General features: G+C 43.7%; 1 protein-coding gene across 3 annotated transcripts in view; it reads right to left on the bottom strand.

Moving 5' to 3' along the window:
- CTNNA1 (catenin alpha 1) overlaps positions 1 to 27415 on the bottom strand; it is a 118781-nt gene that overhangs the window by 78485 nt on the left and 12881 nt on the right. For all 3 annotated transcript variants that reach the window (XM_027705083.1, XM_027705081.1, XM_027705082.1), the window contains 6 exons: positions 23827 to 23933; positions 21774 to 21969; positions 14852 to 15018; positions 14000 to 14119; positions 11869 to 12135; positions 9105 to 9308 (listed from right to left, as the gene is read on the bottom strand). In XM_027705083.1, the coding sequence (XP_027560884.1) occupies positions 9105 to 9308; positions 11869 to 12135; positions 14000 to 14119; positions 14852 to 15018; positions 21774 to 21969; positions 23827 to 23931 (1059 nt within the window). In that variant the 5' untranslated portion in view covers positions 23932 to 23933. The remainder of the gene's footprint in view (positions 1 to 9104; positions 9309 to 11868; positions 12136 to 13999; positions 14120 to 14851; positions 15019 to 21773; positions 21970 to 23826; positions 23934 to 27415) is intronic.

Here is a 27415-nt window from a genome sequence, read left to right as displayed (position 1 = left end):
GCTGCCCATTTTGCACATGCCCTGGTTTTTCCCTTGTGGCCTGATGCTGAGGGAAAACTTTTTTAGTTGGCACTGAGAAAAATGCACCTTTTAGCCCAGCTTTGCCAGGCAGCTCCTGGCCTGACAGTCTGTGGTTTGCTGCTGTGACTGTAAAGAAACCACTTTTCTAGAATGCCTGTTCAGCAAGAATAATTTTTGAGTATACAATCTCCAAAGTCATAAAGTCAGTGTTTTCATAGAGCTGGAGCAGAAGGTTTTTAACTCTGGCATACACAAGCTGGCTCTGCTGTTTGCCCTCTACCTCCTGTCCCTCCTGCTAAGGGAACGTGTCCCGGTGCCAAAGTTCTCTCCTCTATTTCAACAGCTTTCCAAGATACAGCTTAACCCTCATCCTTTCCTCAGACATGAGAAAGATTAAGTCACTCTTCTGCCTCTATTTAAATTCCAGAGGGCTGCCACTACTTGGATAAGCCACAAATGCTAATTATTCTATATTGATTCTGTTGACTTTCTGGGACAAAGAAGGTCTAAAGCTCCAGGACACATTAGGAGCATTACAGAACATCAGATTTTTTACACAGGATAAACCAAGTTAAGCAAGAGCACAGACTAGATAATAAATCCACATCCAGAACAGAATATCCAGGTTTCCATCAAGACCTCTAACCCTTGTGGTATGGTCTGTAAAAAAGATGAAGTGGTACCAGACACTCATAGGGACACAACTGTCCCCATTCTCTCCCTTCATTATCTGCTGAATTCCATCTTGCAGATGGACAGGAACTATATCCAGAGTTTTTACTAGATCAAGGCAAAAGAGAAAAGGGGAAGTTCAGGACTTGAGGTGCAAGTATTTTGTTACGATACAAGAGCCATGGTATTCCAGCTTTGTAATAATTCCATCATCCCTCTCCTCCGACAAGAAGAATTTAAAAGCCCAGTTGTGTGTGTAATACTTCTGCACACTGAGAGCATGATCCTGCTAGAGGCTAAAAGACTGTTTATCCACAGATCAGCAGACACTGTGCAAATGTACATGCTCCATTCCATCCATACTCCTTGATTTTGACTTTGAGAGACTATTCAAGTATCACCAAATGGAGTTTCATTATGGGTGACTATATATTTTATCTTAAATGGGCAGATAAAGTTCAAATATTTTCCTACAAAACAGTACAGTTCAAATGAATTAATCATAATCCACAAAATGTTAAAGCAGAATCAGTGCATAGCATTAGAGCATATTTATGTAAAATGATTTACAGCTCAACGGGAGTAAAACACTGCTAGATGCCATCACATCACAAACAAGTGTGTACACATTATTTCAGGTCTGCTTTCCACCATCTTAAATGTTATTTCATCAACATAAGAATTAGAAAGGTCTGGATTTATAAGGTAATACGAGAAGATTACATATGTGTTACATGTGCTAACATTAGAGATGGACATATGTCTAACAAGAAAGGAACAACCAGAAGTTTTACTAGTAAAAAACTAAAGGGGTAGAGGAGGAAAGGAGGGATCAAGTAGGTTGGAAACCTTCACTGCCACTGCAGGTATTCACAGGACTCAATTCCCACATGTAGAGACAGCATTAGAGCTCAGTTCTCCTGCACACATGGCTGCAGTGAGCACTGTAAGTGAGGGCAGCAACCTTCCTCCTTTTACATATATTAAGAGTCTACAACAGAAGTGCTGCAAAGCATAGAAAGGCTGCAAGGCTGAGTTCTGCTGTACAAGGCAGCTCAGACTGAGTCCCAGCTACTGTCAAATCTATTCAACTCAGAGTTCTCTCTAGCAGTTCTGCACCAAGCGAGCAGCAAAGGCTGAAGGCAGTGGATGGAGAGCAGCAATAATTTAAGATTTCAATAGACTGCTAAGCTCATGCTGGAACCAGACCTGAGGTGAATGCTGGGCTTTGCTAGGTTTCTTTCAGGAGGCACTAAGCCAGCCATATGCTTCTTTAAACAGTGCATTCTCACTGCAGACACAAAAACTGTTTTGGGCCTGAAACAGTATCCAGGACTTCCAAGTTGTGCCACTGGCATCAATGTCCTGGCAGCCTCAGCAGAGTCTGACATGTACCCCCACCCATGGCAAACAACTGGAGCCCACATGTGCTGCCCTCCCCCCATCCAGGGCCACGTATCCCGAGTTGTTTGGGATCTCTGAACCAGCGATCTCCCACACACACACAGGATAACCACTGGAATGACAGGGAGCTCTGAAGAGCTTTAAAACTCGGGGCTCACAAGGCTCTCAAATCTTTGCATGAGCTGGCTTCTGTTTATTTCCACAGGCCACTGTATTGCTCCCAAAGAAGTAAAAGTTGCCAGAATGCCTCCTGAAAACACAGCCCACGCTAAGTCCCAGAGCAGGAGGGTGTTGGGTGAACAACCTGGAAGCTCATTTCTGTGGCCCGAAAATGCCCGACTGACGCAGGGAGAAATTCTCATCATCTTCATCAGGCTTCACTTCAAGGATGCTGAATTATTTACTCTATGGCAGCCTGTAAGCATTAAACTTAAAACCTCTATCACTTCAGAAGTGTTCTGTTTTTAAAAGCAGCAGCTTTGTCAAACTGATAATGTCTATGGAAATTAGAGCCCAGCATAACAGCACGGCTCTCTACTGAGCAGCAAAGTCCGTGACAGGAAAACCCATCCAGGCTTTCAAACCACGTCCATCACATCAGCATTCAGGCATCTTAAACTGACAAACAATATTAAAAAAGAAAGTGTAGATTATCTCAAGGCAGAATTTTTATCAGCATCTTTATCATCAACACAGATCACTGTGCCATTTTAATTCACATCTATTTCCACAGAAACAGATGCTTTCATTAGAAGGGCTATGCAAGAGCCCTTTCAGTATATAGATACTTGCTATAAATGATCTTTACCATCATGTGAAAATTCACATGTGTTCCTTTCCAAGCTTGGATCCTTGATGGGCACAGAAAGCTGTGGATCAACATTATTAATAGGCAAGTTCATAATGAAAACACATCTCCATTCCGTAAATTGCAAGTGCGTCAGGAGTAGAAATAACCTTTGCTGGTAGTTCTGAAGACAAATGATTTCTCCCAGCAGATATTGAATAGATAAGCCAGGCACTTTGCTGCCCAACCACTTTCAAGCATCAGAGATGCTCAAAGAAGCTTAGGGAAGAAAAACAAAACAGTGCAATTAAGATCGAGGAAACAGCGCTTGTTTGGAGCAGTACATTTCTGTAAGAGCACTGAACACAGACACAAGGGTGCTAAACAAGCATTTAGAAAGTTAGGAGTTCACCAAGCCTAAAATCAGAAGTGCTGAGACCTCCCTTCAGATACCCCGAGATCCAAACCACGCTGGCCTGCAAGAGTTCCTGAGGCAGCCTGGGCTTCAACCACCTTCAAGTTGTGCCATACCAGTGTAAGTTCAATTAAAATCTAACACTAAAAGAAGTACAACCCGCACCCCCAAACAGACACAGCTATGGTATTCAACCACTGGAGGCCAAAGAGAAGATGGAAACTGGGAGGGGAAAAAAACCACCCAAACCATCCTGAAATGATGTGTGCCTGGAATGCCTGCTCTGAAACCAGCTCCCAATGGCTTTTCTCCATTTGCTGCCAAGCACCTCTAATGCAATCCAGACAGTCAAGGACACAGTCAGAATGTTAATATGAAAGCATTAAGATTCCCATTGAAATGGGACCTGTCAAGCTACTTTATGTAACATGATTTATCGTTTCCAAATGTAGTAACAAGGGATTTTATTGTACAAGAGCATGTGGTACACTATGGGGCTCCAGGTTCGCATTCCCTACTAGCCAAACTACAACTCCTGACAACATTTATGCTGTACATGGCCCAGTTACTGGTGTGTGTATGAAAAGGGTTGCTGTATGCATTAGAAATTCACGGGGTGCAGAACAGACTTAACGTGAGAGCTCTCTGCATGTTCCTGTGCACACTAAACAGGGCAGGACACCCCCGACCGCTGCTGCCGAACGGCTCGTGGAGAGGAGCCCACCCGTCCCCACCCCGCAGGGCTCTCATATCAAGCAATAAAGATGGACTGGCAAAAGCTTAAGTTGTTTTTATTTCCAGTCTTACATGTCAATCAGGTAACTGATGTCTTCTGCAAGCTCAAGGCACACTGAGAGCAGACTGGGAACTGCTGGTTACGTTTTGAGAGCATGGCCTGCGCTTCCTTACCCTACTAAACCCCAAACACCAACTTCAAAGCCCAGCCCCAACCCACCAGCTCCTGGGTTTACCAGGTGTGACACAGCTGACATCGAGGCAAGCTGCCCAAGGCCTGCCCTAATAACAGCCCCAGAGAGCTACAGTACAGAGAATATACCTGTCATGACTTGAAGTTTGTGGATTTGTGTCAGTGGACACATTTTCTTACCTCTCCGTTCTACATACCAGCTTCTCAGAAACACAGAAATATTTCAGCTGTCAGCCCACTGTTCTTTTTTTATGCATTTGCTTTCAGTAGCTTAGATATCCATGTATATTCATTGCAGTTATGTTAACTTTGAGGCAGAGCTGAGTAGCACAGTACAGAAAAGCAGAGACGGTGACTGTACCTGCTCTGCACTGGGAGAGGAATTGCACCAGCTGCCAGTGCAAAGGCAAAGTGGGATAAATTGGTAGTAGTGTCTAAAAATACACTGCTTGATACTTTCTATTTGGAGCAAACTGCAACCAGTCAACATGTACCCCCACACAAGATCATACAGTTAGACACAAAAAAATGTTTCCATTGTATTTTCTTGTATTTCCTATTAACTTCTTCATTGGTGCACTGTTAATATTGACATCACTCAATTAGATGCTTTACTCTGTCCTCTTGACCTACCTAAGTCTGGAATTGATGTCCAACTAAACTCAAATATGCTTTGACACTTTCATTTAATTAATAAAATACACACCAAGAATGCCTGACTGCCACAGATATACAAAGATCTAGATCTGGCCATCTGTGAGTTATATTACAAACTTAGCTACAACTGATGTGGTCAGTTTACTGCCCAGAATGCAGTTGATCCCAGAACTAAGACCTTGGACTACTCTGCTTTTACAGCACTAGTCAGAATGAATTCTTTTAGGCCTTCCCTTTCTTGCTCTGCCATTCAGCAAGCACTAGCCGTAAGAATCAAGCTTACTCCGAGTAATAAAACTCAAATGCAAATAAACATCCATGTTTGCTATTTCAATCCAGGAGGGATCTGCAATGCAAGTTTAAAAAGGAAAACTATTTTCTGTTGGAATTCTGAGAAGTGAGCAAAATCTATAAAGGAAAACAGCTCCCCTCTGCTGAAGTGCAAGAGGAGGGGGAAAAGCTGTAGAATCAGATGCTACAATGAAGAGATGAACAGATGGCATTTTAAGGAATGTGGCTTATGAACCAAGGGGTTGGGCCATCAAGTGGCCGATGATGCTCAGCGGACATTGGTAATAAAAGCCCATCTCAATACCCACAGAAACAGCCTCCTGCCACCACGGCTCAGAAGCTGAATCCTGAGGGCAGCTGTTCATGGAGCTCCCTCCGTGCTCAGCAGCTGTCAGTGTGAGGCACCGTTGGTTCAGGACTACACAACAAAACCAGAAATCAAAACACTGCCCAAATCCTGAACAGCTGAGGCAGCTCTGGTCCCTAAACCTCAAAGTAAGTGTGAAGATCCAAACAAGGCCCAGAAGGAAATGGTGCAATGTGACCACACCAGCATTTTGGCTCACACGAGCCACACTTCTGAAACTCAGCTCCCAGTCACTGTCACATCACAAGCTGCAATTCTCATCCCAGAACTCTCCTGGGCCATATGAGCTGGATTTTCCAAGTGGGTCTACACAAAGAGACAGCCACTACCACACCAGATGCTGACTAGTCCACAGGACTAGGCTAAATAATAATGATAATGAGGACACAGCCAAAGCTGAGAGGAGGTGTTGAGTATCTCATTTATGGCAAGACCTAATTAAACTAAGACACTGGGGAATTCTGGGGAAGCTAAGACCAAAATGTCTCCTACGTGATACAGCTCTGAAACAACATTAAGTGGCACAGAAAAACATGGGCAAGGAGTAGCTGCTCAGGGTCTTTTCCTAACTGAGATGAAGGAAACAACCAACAGAAGGGGCACAAGGTTGTTCTGCTTGAAAACAAAAGATGTTTCTTCACACAGCACCCATTTAAGCAGAACTCCACACCAAGGAAGATTATGAATGCTGTAAGTTTATAAGGGTTCAGAAAGAAACCACACAGATTCAGTAGGGAAAAGTCCATCAAGAGCCATTAAAGGCAGTCAGCGATGCCAGCTCTGGAAGTGCCTGAGCTGCAGAATGCCAACACTTGTGGGACACTTGGGGTAAGTAAAACTACACACCTCCCTTGTTCCTGTCCTTTTGCTTGCAGGATCCACTACTGACCACTGTCATGACAGGATACTGGCCTTGATGTACCAAATTTAGTTGGGACTGGTCTTGAAAAGGGCAGAATAGGTGTGTTAGGTGGAAAATGAAATAATAGACACCAATCTAAGAAAAAGGGGATTCAAACTTCGGTAACAAACTACTGAAGAAGCAAATCTTGCCCTTCTTTTAGGAGCACAATCACAGAATTCATCACCACGCCAGCAGATGCCAAGAGATCCTACAATTCAGTTTATTACTAAAAACTGTTATTTAGCTAAAAGCTTTGCCACACACCATAACACAGCTTCCAACACTTGCAGACTTACAGACCCTCAAGGACAGGCACACAAACAGTTAAACTCTGGGTACAAAACACTAAACTGAGTTATAAACTATCTAGGAAACAGCCTTGTTATTGCCAGAGATCTGAAAGAAAACCCAAAAGCTAGAGGAAGTCACTAAAAGAGAAGGCATTAAAAACTAAAGGGGAATCTGCCTCAAGGCATTCCTGTGCTTCTGCCTTTCCAGTGTACTCCTCATCCAATCCTCCCTCTGAATTTTTACACTTGGCCAATAAATACCTCTTACTCTAGCACTTGGATAGGATTTATGATGCACAGCAAGTGCTGTGCAATTAACAGATTTAATGCCCAATTCACTTCCTCCTTCAAAGGGAGACTGGAGCAAAGCATCCCAGGAGCTGTGGGTATATCATACATATACATGAAATGACATTTCCTCTGCCACTACTCTAAGTCAGCACATCCCTACTCTTCCTGTAGATGTATCACACTATTTTCACTGTTTAGATTCCCAACTATTAGTCATTCTTTAGCTTAATCACGGAGGGGTTTACAGTATGGATTTTTACACACCATCCCACATTTCCACCATAATTTATCAATTGCTTTTTCCACTCCATTTCACTGAATTTCTAATCTCATTTCCCCAACTACACTGTCTACAATCATAACATAGAAGTGACTTTAAAAAATTCAGCATGCTCCACTAATTTCACAATGTGTTAAAGGAGATAACGGAGGGAATACATTCTTTAACTTGGTATCAGAGACAAGAGCACATGGCTAAGGAGGAGGACAGGCATTTCTGTGAGAGGAAGTCACAGCTCTGCACTCTCATGTGGGTATTGACCAACTTTCAATGAGACAAATGCCACCAACTCTTACATGCAAGACCGAGCATTTACCTCTTCCACATGTTCAATTAGCCTTTGGTGGCTGCTCCATTCTCAATCATGCTGACAGGGCTCCATCCAATCCAGCAGCACATTTGTTTGAGGGATTTTTGCTGATGCTTCTTCATAGACTAATAAAACACCCTGCTCACAGGAGTTCAGAATGGCACAACCTCGTGGTTTGCTTCCCAGCTGCACTCTGAAGTTCTACAAAGTGTCAGTGCTGAGCACAAGTTACTTTCACAAGCAATTAAGACAGACTACATGAATTACCTCGCTCAGCCCGCAGGCTACATCAGACTTCAGTTTTGTTCAATTACTTTGTCCTTGTCTTTGGTAAACAGAAATCCTTGTTTTCCTTTCTCTCTACCACTCACTGCATCTGTTCTCCAAATTCTACCACCCCAACCCACATATGGCAGCCTTTGGACCAGTTTTACTCTGCACTGAAGTCACTTTTGCCAAAAGATTTGAAGTTAAGGTACTTAACACACTGAGGCTCCTAAATGAGTCCTACTGTCTAAAAAAGGTATCTCTGAACTTTCACCTCAAACATGTCCAAAAGCATAAATAAGACTCCTATTAACATTTCTTCAGACAATTTTACTTGTCACAGTTCCACAAGTCACATAGTTTGCTTAAGTTGTTGCTATTTTTGCAACTTTTTTTCCAAAATCAGCTTTAACAGTATTCAAGTTTAACGACCAGATATAGTGTCAATCTCATGATATCCCGAGCCACCTCTCAACACAGCAAGTTACTCAGATGAAAACTCGCTGGGACAAGAGCAAAGAAGCAGTGGAGGGGAAGAAAGTCCAATATTACATCCTGATGCCTTCAGATGCAGAAGCTCATCTGCATGATATGATACTTACTCCAACTGCAGAAACACTCCCAGGCTTCCAATACTGTGTGTGCACATTCAGTGCCTAAACACTGGAAAAGAACTGCTCAGAGCCCAGTATTTATACCAAACTGCTCTCAGGATTCTTCACTAAATATCTGACTTCATACATCACCTCTACTCAAACTGAGTAGTGACAATAACTAACTTGATTCTGACAATTTATGCCGTTAGCTAAAAAGATGACACAGTTAAACTTTCCAAGAGTCAACAGAAGCAAAGTACTACTTTTTGCATAAGCCCTGTTACTTTATGTAAACCAAGGTGGAAAAACAGACTAATTCCACTGAATTCCTATAAAAACCAACATTAACAGTCATGAAATAAAAGCAGTGCCAAAGGGTTAACACCTGATGATGATAACAGTTGCTTGGAAGATTAGAGATCAATTTTAAGATAAGTATCATTGATGATTTAAGTACGTTTCCTCCTGCCTCAAGACAAACCTTTTGGGACTATTCTTTACCTTTCAAACTCTGTTTGGACCAGAACAAACCAGCTTTGAGACACAGCTTCGATTCCACATTTTAGCTCGTCATATGGAGTTAAAACCCACCCAAAGGAAGCCAACGGAGCCGGAGATACTCACGTTGCCCATGTACTCGGAGAGCAGATCCTGCAAGGCCTGTCGTACCGCGTTACACTCGGCCACGATGCGCTCCCGTCGGTCATCACGTGTGCAGGATGAGTCAGCCATCAGCGCCGCGCCGCTAATGATGCTCTCCAGGCGCTCTTCCAGGGACGGCCTGAAACGCTCCTCGCTGAAGGTCGATGGATCCACAATAATTTGTTTCTAGTAAAAGAAAGGTTCTGCAAAATCAGTGATCGGACCGAGCAGCAAGTTACTGAGAAGTCACCAACACAACCAACACTTAGAGCAACACCCTGAGCGGGCATTTAAAGGCAAACGACACTGGTTTGGCACTGAGGAGGATTTTCATGAGTAGTTTTGTAAAATTACTAAGAGGTTCCCCAGCAGATTACATCGCCAGTCATTTCTTGTGCTGCTTTGACAGCTAAACAAATCTTGACCACAGGAAGCCTCGTTACACGAATGGCAAAAATCGAACGTGCCAGCACAAATAAGGTTCAAAGTACAGAACTCTTCCTAACTACATGTCAATCCAGACATGCCTTCACTAGTTAACTTGTCAGATATAATTATCCCATCATGAACAAGAAAACAAACATCCAAAATTAGCCCTGTATATGGTGCTCCGTTGTCCTACTTTGTCCAGTCTTCCTTCTCTTTGCTGTTAGGCAGGTAAATACAACTCTATTCTCAAAAATTCCCCAGTGAAATATCAACACAAAGGTTTCAAACAGCACAGAAATCAATTTCTTCATGATGGAAAATTATCACAGTTTTATCTTGTCAGAATATTCATAAGCATATCAAGAGGCTTAAGGCTGAAACAGCAGCACTGATGTATCTGCTCTCAAGGGGCCAATACACCACCCAGGGAAGTTCCCAGGAAGCAGCTGTGCAGGATTTACCACTTTTGAGTACTTGCTGGTCATTTATTTCAACAGGTCTCTAATTTCTTAAAGAAAACTTATTTGGCCATTTGAAGGTTTGGTGGTTGGTTTAGGGTTTGGATGGGTTTTCTTCGCAGTACAGGGGCAAGATTTGCTAATTACAAGAGAATGCCCAAAGTCTTTCAAGCTGGGAGTTCTCAGTTTGCACACCAGCTAAGCTCAGCAGCCACGGCACAACCACTGCTTCTCCTGCCAGCCAGCACATTCCATATCCCAATGGAGTAACCACTCAGCCATCACAGCAGGATGAGAACACAGCATGAGCTCTCCAACACGTTCCTCACTTTTCCTGAAGCTTTTAGTCATGTGGTTAATACAATGGTAGAATGGACTGCACCATCAGAAAGGAGAGATAACAATCAGCTTGTTATCTTCTGGTAGCCATTTAATATTTTACCATCACTGGAGTACGTGGGGGCATGTGTGTGCAAAGCCTCTATTACAGGAGCACAATAACACTCAAGCAGCAGCAGGAAATGAAGTGAAGGGATAACATCTGCCAAGAACCTCACCACATTTGTTTTGTCAGCCTCCTTTGGCAGGGATGAGACGACAGAGCTATTGCACACACCGTGCACTGAGCTGGCCTGCTGATCAAGCACTGCTGCTAGCAGAGAGCCCCACAAAGTGGAATTAAAAGCTCACAAGCTTCATGGCAACTGCAACACTCAAAAAAGTAGTCTCCAGCCATATATTGGAGAGCTTGTATAGTAAAATACAGTGATATATCAGAAATGTTGTTAGATGGTTTGAGCTGGATAAGCCATTCCACAAACCTGAACAGAATTGCTTCTGCAATTCCATGTACCCAAGTCAGTCCCTGACACTGCTGCTGCAGGGCCTGCCTTCCCCTCCCACAGGTACCTGTGAGACCCTGTGGTCCCTGAGGGGAACCTGAGGCACACTCCTAAGGCTTACAGAGCACACAGCTGACAGAATAAGAGAGGCAGACTTAAAACTGAAGTCAGTCACAAGGATCAAGACAGCCATGACATCCTCTTGTTACCCAAGAGATCACAGAGAAAGGCTTCCCATCAGCCACAGGGAAAACTCAAATAGTACTTTATCCTGGTAAAAGAAACATGGCAGAAAGGGAGGAACAAGAGTGGTAAGAATGAAAAGGAGACGGTGAGCAAAATCTGGCAAAACCACAACTATTAATTGCCTTTTGAGTGATGGCTTTGCAATATTAAATAGAGTTCTTGAGGTAAGGTGTTTAAAATTCAGAGGCTGAAACAGTGGTAGACACAGAAACCTGGCTTCAAAAGAAAAGAGATTTCAGTAAAAATGCATGGCTGTCCTCAGCAACGTGCTGAACATGAGACAAAGAACATGACAGATCAGTACAACACATCATTGTGAAATGACTTCATCCCCAACCAAATATCATATTAAACTTCCCACTTCACGTCCCTCTCAATAGGTAGTTTGGGCAATTCCAAAAGACATTATTCACTTTTAATAAATCATTTCTGTCACCTACAAGAATACATTACATAAATATATTATGAAATAATCAATTTCAAATAAACCAAGGGCTTACATCTAAGGTAGCAGTAGGCTAACTGCTATTTCAGAGCTAGTTTAATCTGACAGCCTTCAATCACCAAGAACCACATAGATAACTTTCTTTTTCTGAGCTAGGGTTGATGGAATATAGACTTTTTTTCACTTCACCTATGACTTGCTGCACTTCAGCAGAAAATGATCTTGCAGGCAATACAAAGAGAAGTAAGCTGCTGCCACTACACCAGGTGAACGAACATGGCTGAGTTACCACTCTGTTTCTCAAACAGAAAGGGTTCAGAACTTACATCGAAGTTGTTGAGGGCATAGGCCAGCTCTCCCCCCCCGCCCTGCTGCTGGGCAGCGTCGTCGGAGGCGGTGGCCTGGGCGGCGTTGGAGATGCCCGTCACCGCCTGCTGCAGCTGCTTGTAGATCAGGTCCCTGTTGGCCTTGTAGGCAGCCACGTCAGGGTGCTGCAGGCAGGCCTGGGATGCCGTGTACAGGATGGGAACGTTCTTCTGCAGGATTCCTCTGGCTGCTGCCATTTGGTCACGGTGACCCACATCTTTCAATTCCTGTTAGGAAAATTAAAGGGGGGAAAAAAAAAAGCATTTGAGAACATTCCCCTCGTTTAACATCCGTACGCCATCCCTGCGCATCTTCAAAAGACAGGCAGGTTCTTTGCCTGGTGCGCTCAAATTTGTCTGCTGACTGAGTGTTCTTATTCTTGAGGGCTCAATTAATTGCAAAACACAACAGCTCCATAAAGACAAAAACCACCATAACTGTAGGGCAATTCACAACTCCACAATTCAAACCTGACGCTGGATTTTTGCTCCTCTCTGCAGCACAGGACCAGCATTTTGAAAGCTGTCCTGTCTTGCACTTGCAGATGAGCAGCAAGATCATCTTTAATTTAAACTCTCAGGCTCACAACCAGAATGCTTTCTTTAATTACACCTAGAAGATGACGTTTGCTCTCCTCAAGAGACTCGGGGTACTTAATTTCAGAAGAACAAATATATCATCTCATTCAACTTCTTGTTCACCTCCAATGAGGCAAAATTAATCCAATGACTGTAATTACTGCTAATTTAAGATTAGCGAGCAAGTCCATAAGTCTTTTCCCAAACACTCCCTGCTGCAATTCTCTAAAGCACCATCACCTCTGTTTTGGAACAGAAGCACTCTGATTAGATACAGCTTCTGAGTCCAGCACAAGCAGCAAGTTTATAAAAGGAAGAATGAACACAGTTATTGGCAGCATCATAATTTCAAAGTTACCTCTTAAATCTAACAAAGAGGTGACGAAAATGAAGATGAGGACTGCCTTACTGAGAAAAGGGGGAAAAAAAAATCTGTCAGACTCTTCAAAATGAATGGGCAATATGTGACCTCTGTAAGGTACACACCAAGCAGGGAGGGCACTCCAAGCAGGCATACAGATTTACAGATTTTGTACAACCACTTCCCATAGTGCAGAACAATCTATCACAGAGCAGTTTAGGAGCATTTATTGCATTGCCATCACAACCCTACTCCCATTTACTGCAATCAGATTTGAGATACATAACCAACTGGCAATCCATTTTAGACTGTACCCAGTTTATTTTCTAAGATAAATCTCTGCAAAAAGTCCCAAGAAGTGTCAAAGGTGCATAAGCAATTTTGGTTTGTACATATCAGCAGAACAAAGAGGCAAAAAATGTTTTACAAGAATTATGCTATTCCTGATAAGTGGAACTGCCCACACCTCTGCTTTCTTTTGAAAACTTACCTACACAAGAATGAGTCACACCAGTGCTGTTGAACAAAACAAATTTCACACGCAATTTAAGGTTATGCACAAGCCATCCAAACACAGAACATACCCATAACAAACAGGGATTTAAATGCCTTCTCAAATGGGCATTTCAGTGCAAGGCTAACGAACATCACCACTCACTCCCTTGGAAAAGGCTGTGCCCAGCCATGACTTTTGCCCACTGCACATGGACACAGTCTGTCTGTGTGAACCACAACAGTAACGTGGTCTAGGGGTGAGTGCACCAGGCACTGAGAAACAAGTCACTTCTCCTTCCTTATCCACACCTGCACTGCTTCAAATTGGGAAGTGCAAGTCTTGGGGAGTAGCATTTCATTAAGGCACTAAAGCATTAAACATCAACAAATGCTACTAAGAACTGATTCTGTCAGAAGCAGCACCCTGCAGCCAAGCAGACTTTTCCTGCTTACCAAGCAAGCTCAGAGTTCCTAAACATGGTAGAGCAACACAAAGAATCAGCAATAAAAATAATAAAAAAAATAAAATTAAAAAAAACCAAACAAACAAACAAAAAAACCAAACGAACAGCAAAAAGTACTGTCCAAGAGCAGCAAGGCTCCCTTATTTTGAAAAAGAAGAAATAACATACAGAAGAAAGAGCTGCCACACTATACCTGTTGTCTTTTGGCTGCCATTATGTTAAGCTTGTCCACCTCTGGTTTGAGAGCTTTGTATTGGATACCCAAGTCCTGCTCTGTCCCAGCATTTCTCAGTTTCAAGATACCATCTTCCACCTAAAAGAAAATATACTCACGTATTTTTCCAAGCAATACAGTCCACAGGTCAGGAAGCAATTCAGAATGTATTTCATGGCAAACAGAGAAAGCAATCTTCCTCTGCCCCTTGTTATTTTTTGGAGAGAGACACTTCAAAGGCTAACAGTACACAAGGGTTAGCTACTACTTCATACTCACCAGCTACCAGAGACACATATCTGAAAGAGCATGAAGGAGCCCAGGGCCCTGGCAGAGCTGTGGCAGCGGCCATTGAAGGGCACACAGAAAGTCCTCAAAGCCCATGAGCAAAGGCAGGCCCAGTATCCAATCTCATTTCATTTCAAACTCTGCACAAGCCACCCACCACCCTCTTGCTCAAGGGAAGAAAAGACTTACTCAAATATTCCACTCTCATTTTACTTGGTCTGTCGAAGCACTCATCCCATGTTATAAGAAAGCCAAATGATTTTGGAAAGATGAAAGGGCCAACTATCACCTAGAGCCAGAGAGCCTGTGTTTCTATACCAAAAGTTCAGAACAAAGTGCAACTCAGTGTCAACAGCTACTGACAATGAGTGTAAAAACAAGTGACAGGCGTCCACTACACACATTGTGCTGGGAGGAAAAACCCAAAAACCCTCCCTGCTCCAGAAATGAGGCACTGCCAGCACACACACCCCACAGGGTCAGCACGTGTGTGACACAGACACCTGGCAGGGCACACCTGGCACGGCCAGGAACCACTCTTACCACTTTGAGCTGGACAAGCAGCTTGTAGACATCTGCCATGTCGGCCAGGATGAGCAGGCGGGTGACGGCAGAGAGCAGGGCCCGCGCCGCGCGCACCATGTTCCCGCGCTTCACCGACGAGCAGGGGTCGTCCGCAAACTCCCCCGAGGCACTCTTCATCAGGTCACCTGCACAGGGGACAGGGATGGCTTTAACACCACACAGCACTTCCCAAGGGGCTGCCAGGGTTCTGGGCGAGCCAACCTAAAAGGCTTAAAATGCAACACATTTGTAAAATACAGCCAACCATTAGTGCACGTGGCTACCTCCAAGTACGGCCACCACATGGCATCAGGGCAGAGGGGCTTGGCAGGCAGGAAAGGTTGGGAAATGGCACTTTAGTCCTTATTTCCATTTGTACAGATGTTTCAACATGCCAGAATCCTCTGGAGAGGCAAATTCAGCATGCCCTTGTAGGGCTGCAATTATTTCACAAGCTACAATGCTTTCAAAGCTTGAGCAAAAGGAGTTAAGCAGAAAGCAGCAGAAAGCACTGTAAACACACAGTGAGCTGCCACAGCTCCTGGGACTGTAAACAACTCGGAGCGATGACCTGGCTGGATATGCCCTGGTTTGAATTCAAAGCCAGGCACTGCTTCGTAAAATGCTTCAGCATTTCATAGCCTGTGGGTCTGCATCTGGTGCAGGAGGAAAGAATTTGGGTTTCAGATGGTAACAATGCCATTGGTTAACTATGAAAAGCAAAGGCCACTTTACCCAGCTAGAGCAATTCCTCCAGAAGGCATTTGGAAAGCATAAAAGTAACGTCTGCATATAGTCAGAGGAGTAAATTTTGGATTTCTCCCCTGCTTTTTCGAGCAGCTTCCAGTACCACAGTTCCTACACAGCAGGAAGTTTTGGAATCCAATTATTATTCTTGGATCTCTTTGCATCTCAGAAACTGCTGGGAGAACAGTTAGGACTTGGTACAGAAAACGTAGGTCCTCAAGGTCAGAGGTGTGCAGGCAGCAGCAGATGACCAGAAAGGAGATGAACTGTTATAACTGCTGTGCCAGAGGCTTCCCAAACCTGTATGAAAAAGTGTCCACATGGCCAAATGCCAAAACAAAAATAGCCTGTCTCAGATGAGAAGAAAAAACCTCCAACAGTGCTTGACAAGTGACAGCTGACAGCGAGTCCCATGGAGCCCCCTCCCAAACAGGGCTGGGCAAGGGCCGCACAAAATCTCTAGATGATGCAGTCCTGGGATGCTTCTGTTTATTTTAACAACTTATTTTTAACTACTCAAAAATACCAACAGCTGGAGAGTCTGGGGGTTAACCATCCCCACAGAGTTTCTAGCACCCAGGCACTCCACACCTTCATAGCTAAATTCAGCCCCAGCACAGCTGCCAGCCTGTCCAAGCAACCACATCGAGATACTCATTTTTGTTCAAATGCTCCCTCCTATCTAACACCCTTCCATCATCTTAAATAATACAACCAAGAGTGGCACATAACATTTTAAGATAAAAAAATATGCTACTTCAGTACTGTGAGAGAGGAAAAAAAAAAATCTTCTATCCAAGCACAGGCCCACTCTGAACATCAACCCAAAGCTACCCCTTACCCAACTTTGGAGAACACGACTTTTTATTTTGACAAGGGATAAGAAACCCAAATTTCCAGATGGATGAAAGAATGTATCATCAATGCTGAAAACTGCAACCAGTCGGGAGATTACAAAATCCCTACATAGCTGACATGAACCTTTCCTTATTCCTTCTAAAAAAAGGCTAATAATAAAATAAATGTCATCACTGCAAATATGAAATCTATTAACAATCTCGGGATTTAAGGATATCTATTTACAAGAACACGATGTAACGGGACAAGAGGGAATGGCTTCACTCTGACAGAGAGTGGGTTTGGATTGGATATTGGGAAGAAATTGTTCCCTGTGAGGGTGGGGAGGCCCTGGCACAGGTTGCCCAGAGAAGCTGTGGCTGCCCCTGGATCCCTGGAAGTGTCCAAGGCCAGGTTGGATGTTGCTTGGAGCAACCTGGGCTAGTGGAAGGTGTCCCTGCCCATGGCAGGGGGTGGCACTGGATGGTCTTTAAGGTCCCTTCCAGTCCAGGCCATTCTATGATACGCCAGAACCAAAAATTGACTAAAAATATTTCCCCTTTTATTTATTTACATGTAAAATTCCCACATTTTCAACTCCTAAAATAATGTTGTTTTCATTTATTTTCTATTTAAAGAAAATTTAGAGAGGTGGCCACTTGCTTCACTTGAATCTCAGAAGTTGCTAACGACCAAAATTATCCTCTACCCATCTCTTAAATTGCAACCTTTCAAGCCAGTCCTGAAATAAAATGCTATTCCTTTTTATTTTAACAGGAGACTTTAAAAGATTTAGTGAGTTTCAAACAGCTTGTCAGGGTGTCAAAAGATAACCGGCTTCCCAGAATTAAAGGAAGATTATATTTAAAGTTGTTGCATATATATATATATTTCTGCCAATTAAAGAAAGCTGGCTTTCAGACTTTTTATAAAGGAAAAGCAACATGGGGTAGTTATTTTAGCTGGATTCAAATGGTAACAGGGCACTCTGCCCTGGCCTAAATATGCAGTTACTGCACTGTGTGTGTGCATTAGCAGTTCAAAGGGGATCCAGCATAATCTTCCCATTTTCAAATTTGAACCAGAGGTAACATAAACTGGGGAGCAGATAAAGAAGAGTTAAAAGTAACACATGCTGAAGAGTCCAACCGTGAGACTCAGATTATAAAGCTGGTACAAATTCTTACGTGAGTAATCTCCTTTTCCAATATAACCTTGCATTTTCACTAGGTATTAGAGGGGAAAGAAAATGAAACGGAGTTGAGAAAAAAAAAGGGGCAACAGTAACTGTTCTATGATCTTGTCAAAAAAGCACTAAGAACTCAATTAAACCTAATGGAACAAAGCCCATTTCAGAAATAGTAAGATTTTAGTCCGTCAAAAGAAATTTACCATTTTGTAGTTGCCTTCCCCCCGTGCCCAAGGGTCTGACAGCACTGTCAGACAGCACTGTTAATTCTCCTTGCAGTGGCACACGATGACCACGACCCAGAGTTGCTCCCACCAACACTGACGGAAGGGGAGGGCAGAGGGGACAGGCGAGGCAGCAGGACCAGGACACACAGGCACCGATGCTCTCCTTCCAAGCTGGAAACTCGTGCCCACACATCACCTCGTACCCTTCAGCACCCCCCAGCTCAAAGCCTGGCCCCAGGCTGCTTTGCCAGCAGCACTGCAAACACCACAAGTGCCACCAGGCCATTCCTCCACCTGCCCAGAGCACCCCCCCAGTTCCCCAGAGGTTGCCATTCCCCGCTAAAGAAGGCAAACAGGAAATCAAAGTTTTGAGTCTCTACTGTTGTGGATACTGAAGTCCCCTCTCACCACTAATGCCACCTTCAACACCCTGTCACAACAGGCTGCCTTGGCTTTCTGCTATAAAGGACAAGGCCCCACATCACCTTTTGCCACATCAACACTGGAGCTGATATTTATAGCAATAAGAACTTCTGTTAGTTCCTTAATCTTGTCTTCAATTAAATCTATATACTGCCTACAACATTCCTACTGTTTTCCAAGAGCCATCTCTGAGCTCCCTTAGGTTACGGTTTTTCAAAGACCCCAAGTCCTTGGCTGAAGGATTACTTCTAATCCTCCTAAAGCATTGCTCTTGGAGGGAAACAACTGAACTCACTGCACCTTTCCAAGAAATTATGCTAACTGGTCACAACAGAATTTTCAAGTTGAGTTTTTCAAGAATAATTCAGTGTTTGTGTTCCACAACTGACCTCCTTCTGCTCCTTGGAAGTCCTTAAGCCATGCACCCTGCATGAAGTACAGTTGAAAATCTGTTTTCCCCTTTCATAATTGGTCTCACTGTTCAGTTTTGAAAAAACCTTCACTTAGAAACACAAGGCAGAAAGAGACCACACTGAATCAGTCAGCTCATTGCCCTGTATTTGCAACCTGAAACATGATCAAAGCCCACAAGATTCACAAGACTATTCATCCATTCTCTTACCTCAAGCCCCACACACAGACTTCAGCTTTTTAATTTTAATTTTAAGCTTTAACTTTTGGTCTGTTATGTAGAGTTGCCAGAGCACAGCTAATTCCCCACACTCACATGCAGATACACAGAGACAGTGAACTACGGCCATCAGTACTCCAGGAAATCTGGAATAGTCTCAGTCTGACCCAAAAGAAATTTCATACTTAATCCCAGTTTGGAACCTGTCTCAGTACCAAGCACCTGGGTAAGGAACTGGTTCCATTCCAAAACGCCTCCCAACAGCACCAGCAGAGCTGAGCACTCCAAGACTTCACGGTTCATGAGAAGGTAGAACCCCACAGAGAGCTCACAGTGGGGGGACTAAGGTTGGGCAGGACCAATATTGCCCCCTCTGTTACCCAGCAAACCCTCAATGGCAGAAATGACTGTAACAAACACTGCAAGGATGCTGAAATCTGAGGCATCCACATCAAATGTTTTCCCAGTGCCAACTCCAGCAGGATCTATTCTGAAAAACACTTCGATTCTTTGCCTCCACTATTCTGCTCAAAATCTTAAGAAGTTCCACTGCTTTATAAAACACCAAAAGTCCAAATCTTTAAAGGGCCAGGAATCTTACAGTAAATTTCATTAATTTTTTTAATATTTAAAGCAAGTTGTAATTTATCCTTCTATTGTAAAAAACAGGAAGACTTTGAAGATCCACTTACATTGATTTAGTATGTAGCCATGCTATTATTCATTCCAAATAGCTCTTTTCACTTCTTTTTTACCCCCAGCAAATGGGATTTTATGAACAAGCGTGCTCACTAAAATCATGTACTCTCTCAATCTTCTTCTCGCCAGGCTAAAAAAAATTTTTTTAATTTTCTCTGATGAGACAAGTTATCTATTGTCCTAATCATCTTCATAATCCCTGTCTACACTCATTCATCTTTTTTTATTATGGTAACTAAACCTCCCCCTACTCTAAATAGAGGCATTATTAATTTTATTTTCCTGTCCCCTGCTGAAGATAAATTGTGCTCTATATCTGTAATCCCACTGCTGCTCTCAGACACAGCTCCTGACCACAACACCCAGATCCTCCTCTCCACACCTGCCCCCGCTGCAAAAGGCAGATAAAGGCACCAACACAAGGAAGACTTGCTAAGCACACACAGAGGCTTTGTATCACCCTTCCCTTGTTTCTCCAGTTCATTAATTCCAACTGGTCTACCACAATACTGGGAGTGCTTCATAAGTGCATGGAATGTATATAAACACGTATGTTGGGGGGCTGTATCTCCCAGCTGTTATTAGCACTGCTGAGAACTGCAATCCTCCCAGGCACTGCTGGCAACAACCCTTCCCTCTGCTGTCTCTCAGTTTTTATCTCTTGCTTCTAATTTCCTCAAAGGCTGGTTTGATTTTCATTTCCTCACCAAGAGCTGCTCTGCTAAACCTGGCCAAACACTGGCACCCTGTGACAGGGCACAGCTTGGACCCCTGCCCCCCACAAACGATGGTGGGCACCAGTTGTATCCAGGGGACTGCCTCAGGTCTGAGCACACATCCAGCCTCAGGAAACAGGCACAGCCACTCTCTCTGTGCACCAGACCCCATGCAAGCTGCAAACAGCAAAAAGGGAGGAGGAAGTGAAGCGACATTAAGGTGGGAAGTTCTTTCACTCCAGCACCTCCCAGCTGTGTGCTTCGCCTCCTCTGTCAGAGGCCAGCGGAGCAGGGAGGCTTTGGCACCAAGCCCACATGTAGTCTCAGAACCAAGGAGAGGCCAAGAAACAAGTGAAAGGGCCATCCAGAAGGTTTTTCTATCAGTCTCTCCTTCTTACCAGCTTCTCACTGCAATACACAACTACAAATGCAGCTCAGGGAACTTCTCAATCCCCAGGGCTGAGCACAGCTCCCTTGCTCACTGGGATCACAGAGTCACTTGGAGGCACTCCCAGAGGAGCTGTGACTCAACTCGGAGCTGCAAGCACCAGGAATTAAAGCTTTGAGTCAAAGGGGTCTCTTTCCCTGCTTGTTGTTGTTAAATTAAGCCAACTCAATTAGCCTCTTATTTTGCAGCCTTCTTACCTTGATCTTTCTTTGGTCTGTCAGCCAGGATCATCCAGAACTTATAACCATTTCTAACTAATATTTCACCACTCTGCAACTTCAGCTACAAACAAGTAATTAATGCTAATGAGCTTTCCCTTTTTTGCAGGAGCACTCGTCACCATTAATACCAGTTGACTGGGTTTCACTGAAGCATAGAAAAGACTCATGACTGGAAGAATGATAAATGATTTATGAGCAACAATATTTACTAGTGCATATTTTAGAGTAAGTCAGCTCCACAGGCTTTTCTTGGAAGTCTTCTCCAAGAAAGTAAAAAAGAAAATTATAAAAATCAACACTAGATGTGGGGGAGGAAGCCTGGAATATTTAACCAAGGTCTTCACATTCTGTTTGTTGCTGTTTACATTTTGCATATTCAAGATACACATCTCTGTCAAGTCAACACTTGGCTCTTCCTCCTACAATGCTGGTCTGTATGCATTGAAATATTGAAGAAGTTATTGACATTTGAGATGTAGTTCCATCAAATTTGGGGTGGGTGGGTTTACTTGTAAGTCTAAACTGAGGTTTTAAATGTTCTTCAAAGAATCAGCCCTTCTGCTTCTCCTCTTAATCTCTACTTGGGACATCCAACTTCCAGATCTATCCAGTTCATATTACTGCTCAAGGGTGCCAGGCAGGCAAGCTGAGAATCCCCACAAGTGGAGAGGTGCAGAGTCAGAAACAAAGCAAAGGGAAATACCAGCAAAAGGAACTTACTCTGAAGAGCCCCAGTTTGCCGAGCCAGACACGCAGCTCTTACCTTGCTTGCGAACATCTTCCACCGCCGCCACCAGCTCCTCCTTGAGGAACTGGCTCTCTTTTGCAATTTTGTCTCCTTTCTCCAGGAAATTCTCTGTTGCTTGTTCAACCGAAGCAGCCAAAACATGGGCCTTTTTAGAACGTCCTCGCTTTTTATTAGAGGGGCCCTTGTTGCTAGTGTTAACCAGTGTTGTTACCTAAAGGCACAGGTGGAAGGGAAAAAAAACCAAAACAAAAACAAAACAAGAAATAAATGAGGTGTTTATCAATTTGACAGTAATGTCACATGTACTTTTTTTCTAGACAGTGCATTGCCAATATCTGCATATTGCCAGCTCCAACAGTTAACCTAACAAGTGTTTTTCACATCTGTTTAAACATGACCATGCTTCTTGATTCTTTAGATGAGCATTATAATTGCAGCTAAACAGTTTAAAGTTTTTTCTTATCAGCAGCAGACCTGAAAAGTTGATTTCAGAATGGAGATCTATTTGTATTTTTGATAAACTGCAATCTCAGTTACAGGCCAGAGCTCTTTGGCACCACATAAAGGAAACCAAGGTGGGGATAATTAGTCTGGGATAACTCTCCAGTCATAAGAGACCCCAAACAAGGTTGAAGTCTGGATCTATAGAAATCTAGAAACAGTATCTTTTCAGTCCAAAACAGTACTACAGACAATGGGCTGAATGCAGAGCAAAGGACCCCCTGAGAGCTCATTATTTCCTTAACAGACCCTAAACTGAACTCTCACAATCCTCCTGCAATCAACAAATATCTCCAATTATATGTTTTTGACTGAAACCCTGCTGGGATCAGGGCCATCACCAGCAGCCAGATGATCACCAGGTACTCTTTGTTCAGGACCAGGATCCATCCCCTTCTATCAAACACAGACATGTCACAAAATCCACACACACTTCTCCATTTGCCTATTTTTCCCCTCCTCTCCTTTTTGGAAAGCCTAGGAAAATGCACACAAAGCTACTTCAATGGGATGTTAAATAACACTAAAAAAATTACTACTCTGGAAAGCCTGAGGACTTCTGACATAAAGGTCCTCAGAGCTGAATCCATCTTCTCAGTGGGCTGATTCAGAGAGGGAAAGCCATCGGCTGGGAATATCGTGTTGGTTAACGGGGAGCATTTGTACTGGGTAGTCTCAGTTCATCATGTCCTACAAATAAAGAAGCTGCAACACAACAATTTGCTCCATTTCCCTCTCTGTATTTTGCCAGTCACATCATTCAGAAAATTCGGGATTGCCAGTACAGCCCGTTTTCCTTAAAGAATAAGTCACAGACACTGAACTTGGACAGAAAGGTCCTATGAACTAGTTTGCTCAGTTAAGTTTGCCAAATTAAGACAACTTCTCTTAAGGAAAGACTCCATCAGTAACTTCAGCTAAAAAGCTTTACAGTAGAACTGCCCATCTGAGGATCCAGAGGGAACAGCAGTTTGATGACTAAAGGGATATTAATACTGGAAATAAAACGGGATCGTTCCAGTCTGTGCTTAGCAGGAATTATGTCTAGTTTGTACTGTCATTTTAGACATCTCATATTCCAGGAAAACAATGTTGGAAGAGATGAGTGAACTGTCTCCAGTGTACCTACTCTTCCAAACCTCCTGGAAAGCCTCTTCCATGAATCTTCAAAATGCCCATTGCCACAGCTCACATTTACAAGTCTTATTCCACCCTTCCTGTACTCTTCAGTGCACTTCACAGGGACATGCACACCATGGAGAAAGCAGCTCTTATTCACAAATCCAGGACAAACCATAGGCATGGAACGTTAGTTACTAACATGCATTGCTGCACTTCTAATTGAAATACTGTGTCTTATCCAGTGCTGAAGCAGCACAGTCTTACTACACCCCTGCCCAGTAACTCTTACAATAACACTGAACAAAGAAACTACTTGTAAATGTCTTTCCATCTTTAATTTTTTACTATTTTTACTCTTGGAATTTAAGCTTTGCAAGTTACCTTATTGAAATAATACATCAAAACATCTTTATGAAGGTTTATTTTGCCCCCTTTTTTTCCCCACCTGTGTAACAAGAGGCTCCAGTAGCCTTTCAACCGCCAGTGTTCTTATCTCCAGGCTTTTGGGGTCCCATTTGAAGTTCACGTTGGCTGCAGTGACAGCAGTCATTTCTAGAAGAAAAGAGTTGCATGAATACAATTTTTCATTGTTAATGCTGTTGGAATGTATCTTTGAATCAAATGGAGATTATTAAACACAAAACATCCATTTAGTGCAGGTAAAGGTTATACCATCTCCAGAAAGAACAGTTTTGGTTCGACTGGTAGTAATGTAAAAAATTGCTCATTATGACAATATACAGAGATTAGCTGGACATTTTGGTTAGAAAATAAAGCCAAAACCAAATAAAGCCACACAGAAACCTATTGAGAAGCCACACTATTTTATCAGAGTCATGACAAGATGGGCAATGTCTGGGCTACTCATCAGGAGCCAGGTTTAACTCAACCCTTTGCCCAATTCACCTTTTGGGAGTACAAAGGTAAAGCAGTGAATATAAGCCTTACAAAGCCAGAAAATCCAGCTGGTTCATACTTAACAGCTTACATATCTATTACACTTCCCCATAACATTTACATAGGAGAGAAAAGCAGATTTGCATGAAGAGATCTGCTCAAAGCTGTCACAGAGCCGTTCCTTCCCATTACAGTTTTATATCAACATCCCAATGGAACAGCAAACATGATTATGGAAAAAGTTGAGTGAAACTACTAAAATAGCTTTGCTGTTGAAACCAGAAGTGTAAAAAAAATAAAACTAAAAATAATGAACTACAACGGATCACTGGATTAACACTGTGGTGCTGTACAGCACAACAAAAGAATAAATTGAACCATAACTGCAGTAAAAAATGGATTTAAAGTATTTACAGATCCATAAAACCAATTCATATCACTTCAGACAGAATAGATTCTACCTCTTCCTGCTTTGCACTGCCCTCAAAATTCATCATCAGACTAAATCCACATTTGTAACTTCTTATTTTTCAAAAAGCCAGGAAGAGAAATACATTCCCCAAGTGCCTTCCACCCCTTTTCCTAAATACCTGCTGTTGAAGTAATTTTGAAGCTTATTAGCTGATATTTTAAAATCTTTCTCTGGACAGGGCATTGCCTGCACAGCATCTCAGCAGTCACGTTGCTCTGACAGCACCAGATGTCCCCAAAGCTGCCAGACGAGCACAACGTGCCATTATTTTTAAGAAGCAGGAGGCAAGGCACTAATTTTGGTAACCAACCATGTTTACAACACGTACCAATAACCAACTGCTCTATCCCAACACGGTCAGTCAGCAGGGCAGGAACAGCACAGGGGGGCTGCTGCTGCCCCAGGGCAGGGTGAAGGTGTGGGGCACTCGGGGGGCTCAGCACCCCTCGCTGGCAGGCTGAGCCCCAGCCAGCACACAGATCCCTCACACCACGGCCACCACACAGGCAACAAGGACTCACACCACCACTGCCAGCACGGCTCTGCCCTGGCAAGCTGGCACCCTGAGGAGCAGCTTCACCAGGGCCAAGGCAGGAACGTTCACCCAAGTGCACTCAGTTTTCCACTCCGCCTGCGCTCCAGGTGCCCACACTGCTGGCAGAAAGAAAACTTTAAAAGCTGAAAGCTTAAAAAAGAGAGAGACTGGGAAGAGCCCAATCGATGCTGGCATATGTGAAACCTTTCTGGTGGCTTTAACTGAAAAAGCTCAGGGGTACAGGTGAGGGCTCCCAGATCCCACAGCACATTCCAGGCTGCAGCTCCAGAGCCCCAGGAGCTGACTGCAGGAATGTGAAGGGTGGCCACCTCCTGTCCTGGCCCAGCCTCCTACACTGACCACTAAGCCCTTCAAACTCACTAATTATCCCTCTCTCCTGATCACCCTCTTTTCATTTCATGCATCCACAGGCTCCTTCCACGGCCCAGACACTGGCACAGGGCACAGTGAAATGACTTTTACACCCAGGTAACATCCCATCCTCCACAAGGAATTTCACTGGTTTATTCCCTTCCAATTAGATCAGCATGAATGTTTCCTACATAAGCAGACAAGTAAATATACACTGAAAGCCTTTATGGTTTCTGAGAAACACACCCAGGGCTCTGGGAAGCCCAGCAGGTTTCTAGGTAAAGGCTGTTTCTATACAGTTAATGATGTTACGCCTCTCACAGAAACAAAGTGCAGAACAAGGTAACCAATACATTAATTGTATTAGTAGAATAATAAAGGCAATTCATCTGAAAATACGTTAGTATAATAGTTCATGAATTGGCCAAAAGTAATGGCCTATAAAACCACTTAGTAGCAATGTTATTGAAATTTATTTTAAAAGCATAGGTTGATACCAAAGACTGCTTGGCAGCAATGGCTTGGATATCATTTGTGCATTGCAATAAATAGGTTTATTCAATTAAATACTTGTGGAGAATACAGGAACAGGCTATAGGTTACCTACACATGGGTGAAGTAGGTTTAGGGGATAAAAGGACAAATGCCAGGGCTGCGATCTCACCACGAAGATGCTCCAGTGCTCTGAAAACTTGCCTTTTCCCTGTGACTGCTGGAGCTCTCCCCTCACTGAGTTCAAATCTGGTAACAGCAGAGGATATTGTAGCAGAGTGCTCCATCTTTAGCTCCTGGAGAGCCACCATAGCCCCCACAAGGACCACAGTCACTGTAACATCTACCAGGAGAGGACGTCCCCTGGAAGAGGGACCTGGGCAGGCCAGTGGGCATCCCTGCTGACAAAGAAACAGGTTCTCCATACACAGGACACACAGGAGCACACACGCTCGGAGCAGGAATTTCAAGGACAAGGCAGAAGAGCGAGTGACACTGAATTTCCGTGCGGGAACACACAGAGCACCACCACTGCACAAGGAGTTGTGGTCGCCCAGCCTGTGGTTTCATAAGCAGTAGAAAAGCTGCTTAAAGACCAACGTTCATCCTCCCACACCCCTCCAGGAACTCATTCCCGTTCGCACATCACACCCCCTCCGTCCTGGCACAGCTTTCCCCACGTCTGAGCGATTAACCAGATGGGGAAGAACTGATTTGGCTAAAGGGAAAGAAATCCGTTTTTGCAGGGTGGGCTGAGATCCCCATCTGGCCCACTGTGCCACACAGACACTGCTGTGAGCCCAACCAGCGATGGAGATGTCATCTGGCACTGTTGGCAAAGGCTCCAAAGTGGGAACACAGGGCAAAGCTGGATGTCACAGCCAAGTTGAACCAGGTGCCACTGAAAAGTGGTCATCAATCAGAGCTTCTGTAGGGAGCAGGAATGTCCTCCCCACACACCTAATGCTCAGACATGTGAAGCCCCAACCTTAAACCACGCTCACCATCCAGCACATTAACTGCAAACCTTTGGGGTATTACACTGGTCACAACGGTGGTTCAACAGTACTGCAACATCTTACGGGGGTTTAGTGCACTTGCAAGGACATGAGGACAGGGCAAGAGCAGTTGTTTAAAGAAGCCACTCCTGGAGCTACTGCTCCAGCCAATGAGCAGCTGTGGGAGCAGAGCCATTCCTGGACAACTTGCCCTGCTTTCTACAAACACTCAAGGTCTCAACAGCTAAAGATTAGGAACAGGTCCCCA

This window comes from Neopelma chrysocephalum, unplaced genomic scaffold (assembly GCF_003984885.1).
Source record: "Neopelma chrysocephalum unplaced genomic scaffold, ASM398488v2 Primary Assembly neopelma1_319, whole genome shotgun sequence".
In the NCBI taxonomy this organism is placed as follows: domain Eukaryota; kingdom Metazoa; phylum Chordata; class Aves; order Passeriformes; family Pipridae; genus Neopelma; species Neopelma chrysocephalum.
The sequence above is the reverse complement of the archived record's forward strand: the minus strand, read 5'-3'. Positions and strand labels throughout refer to the sequence as shown.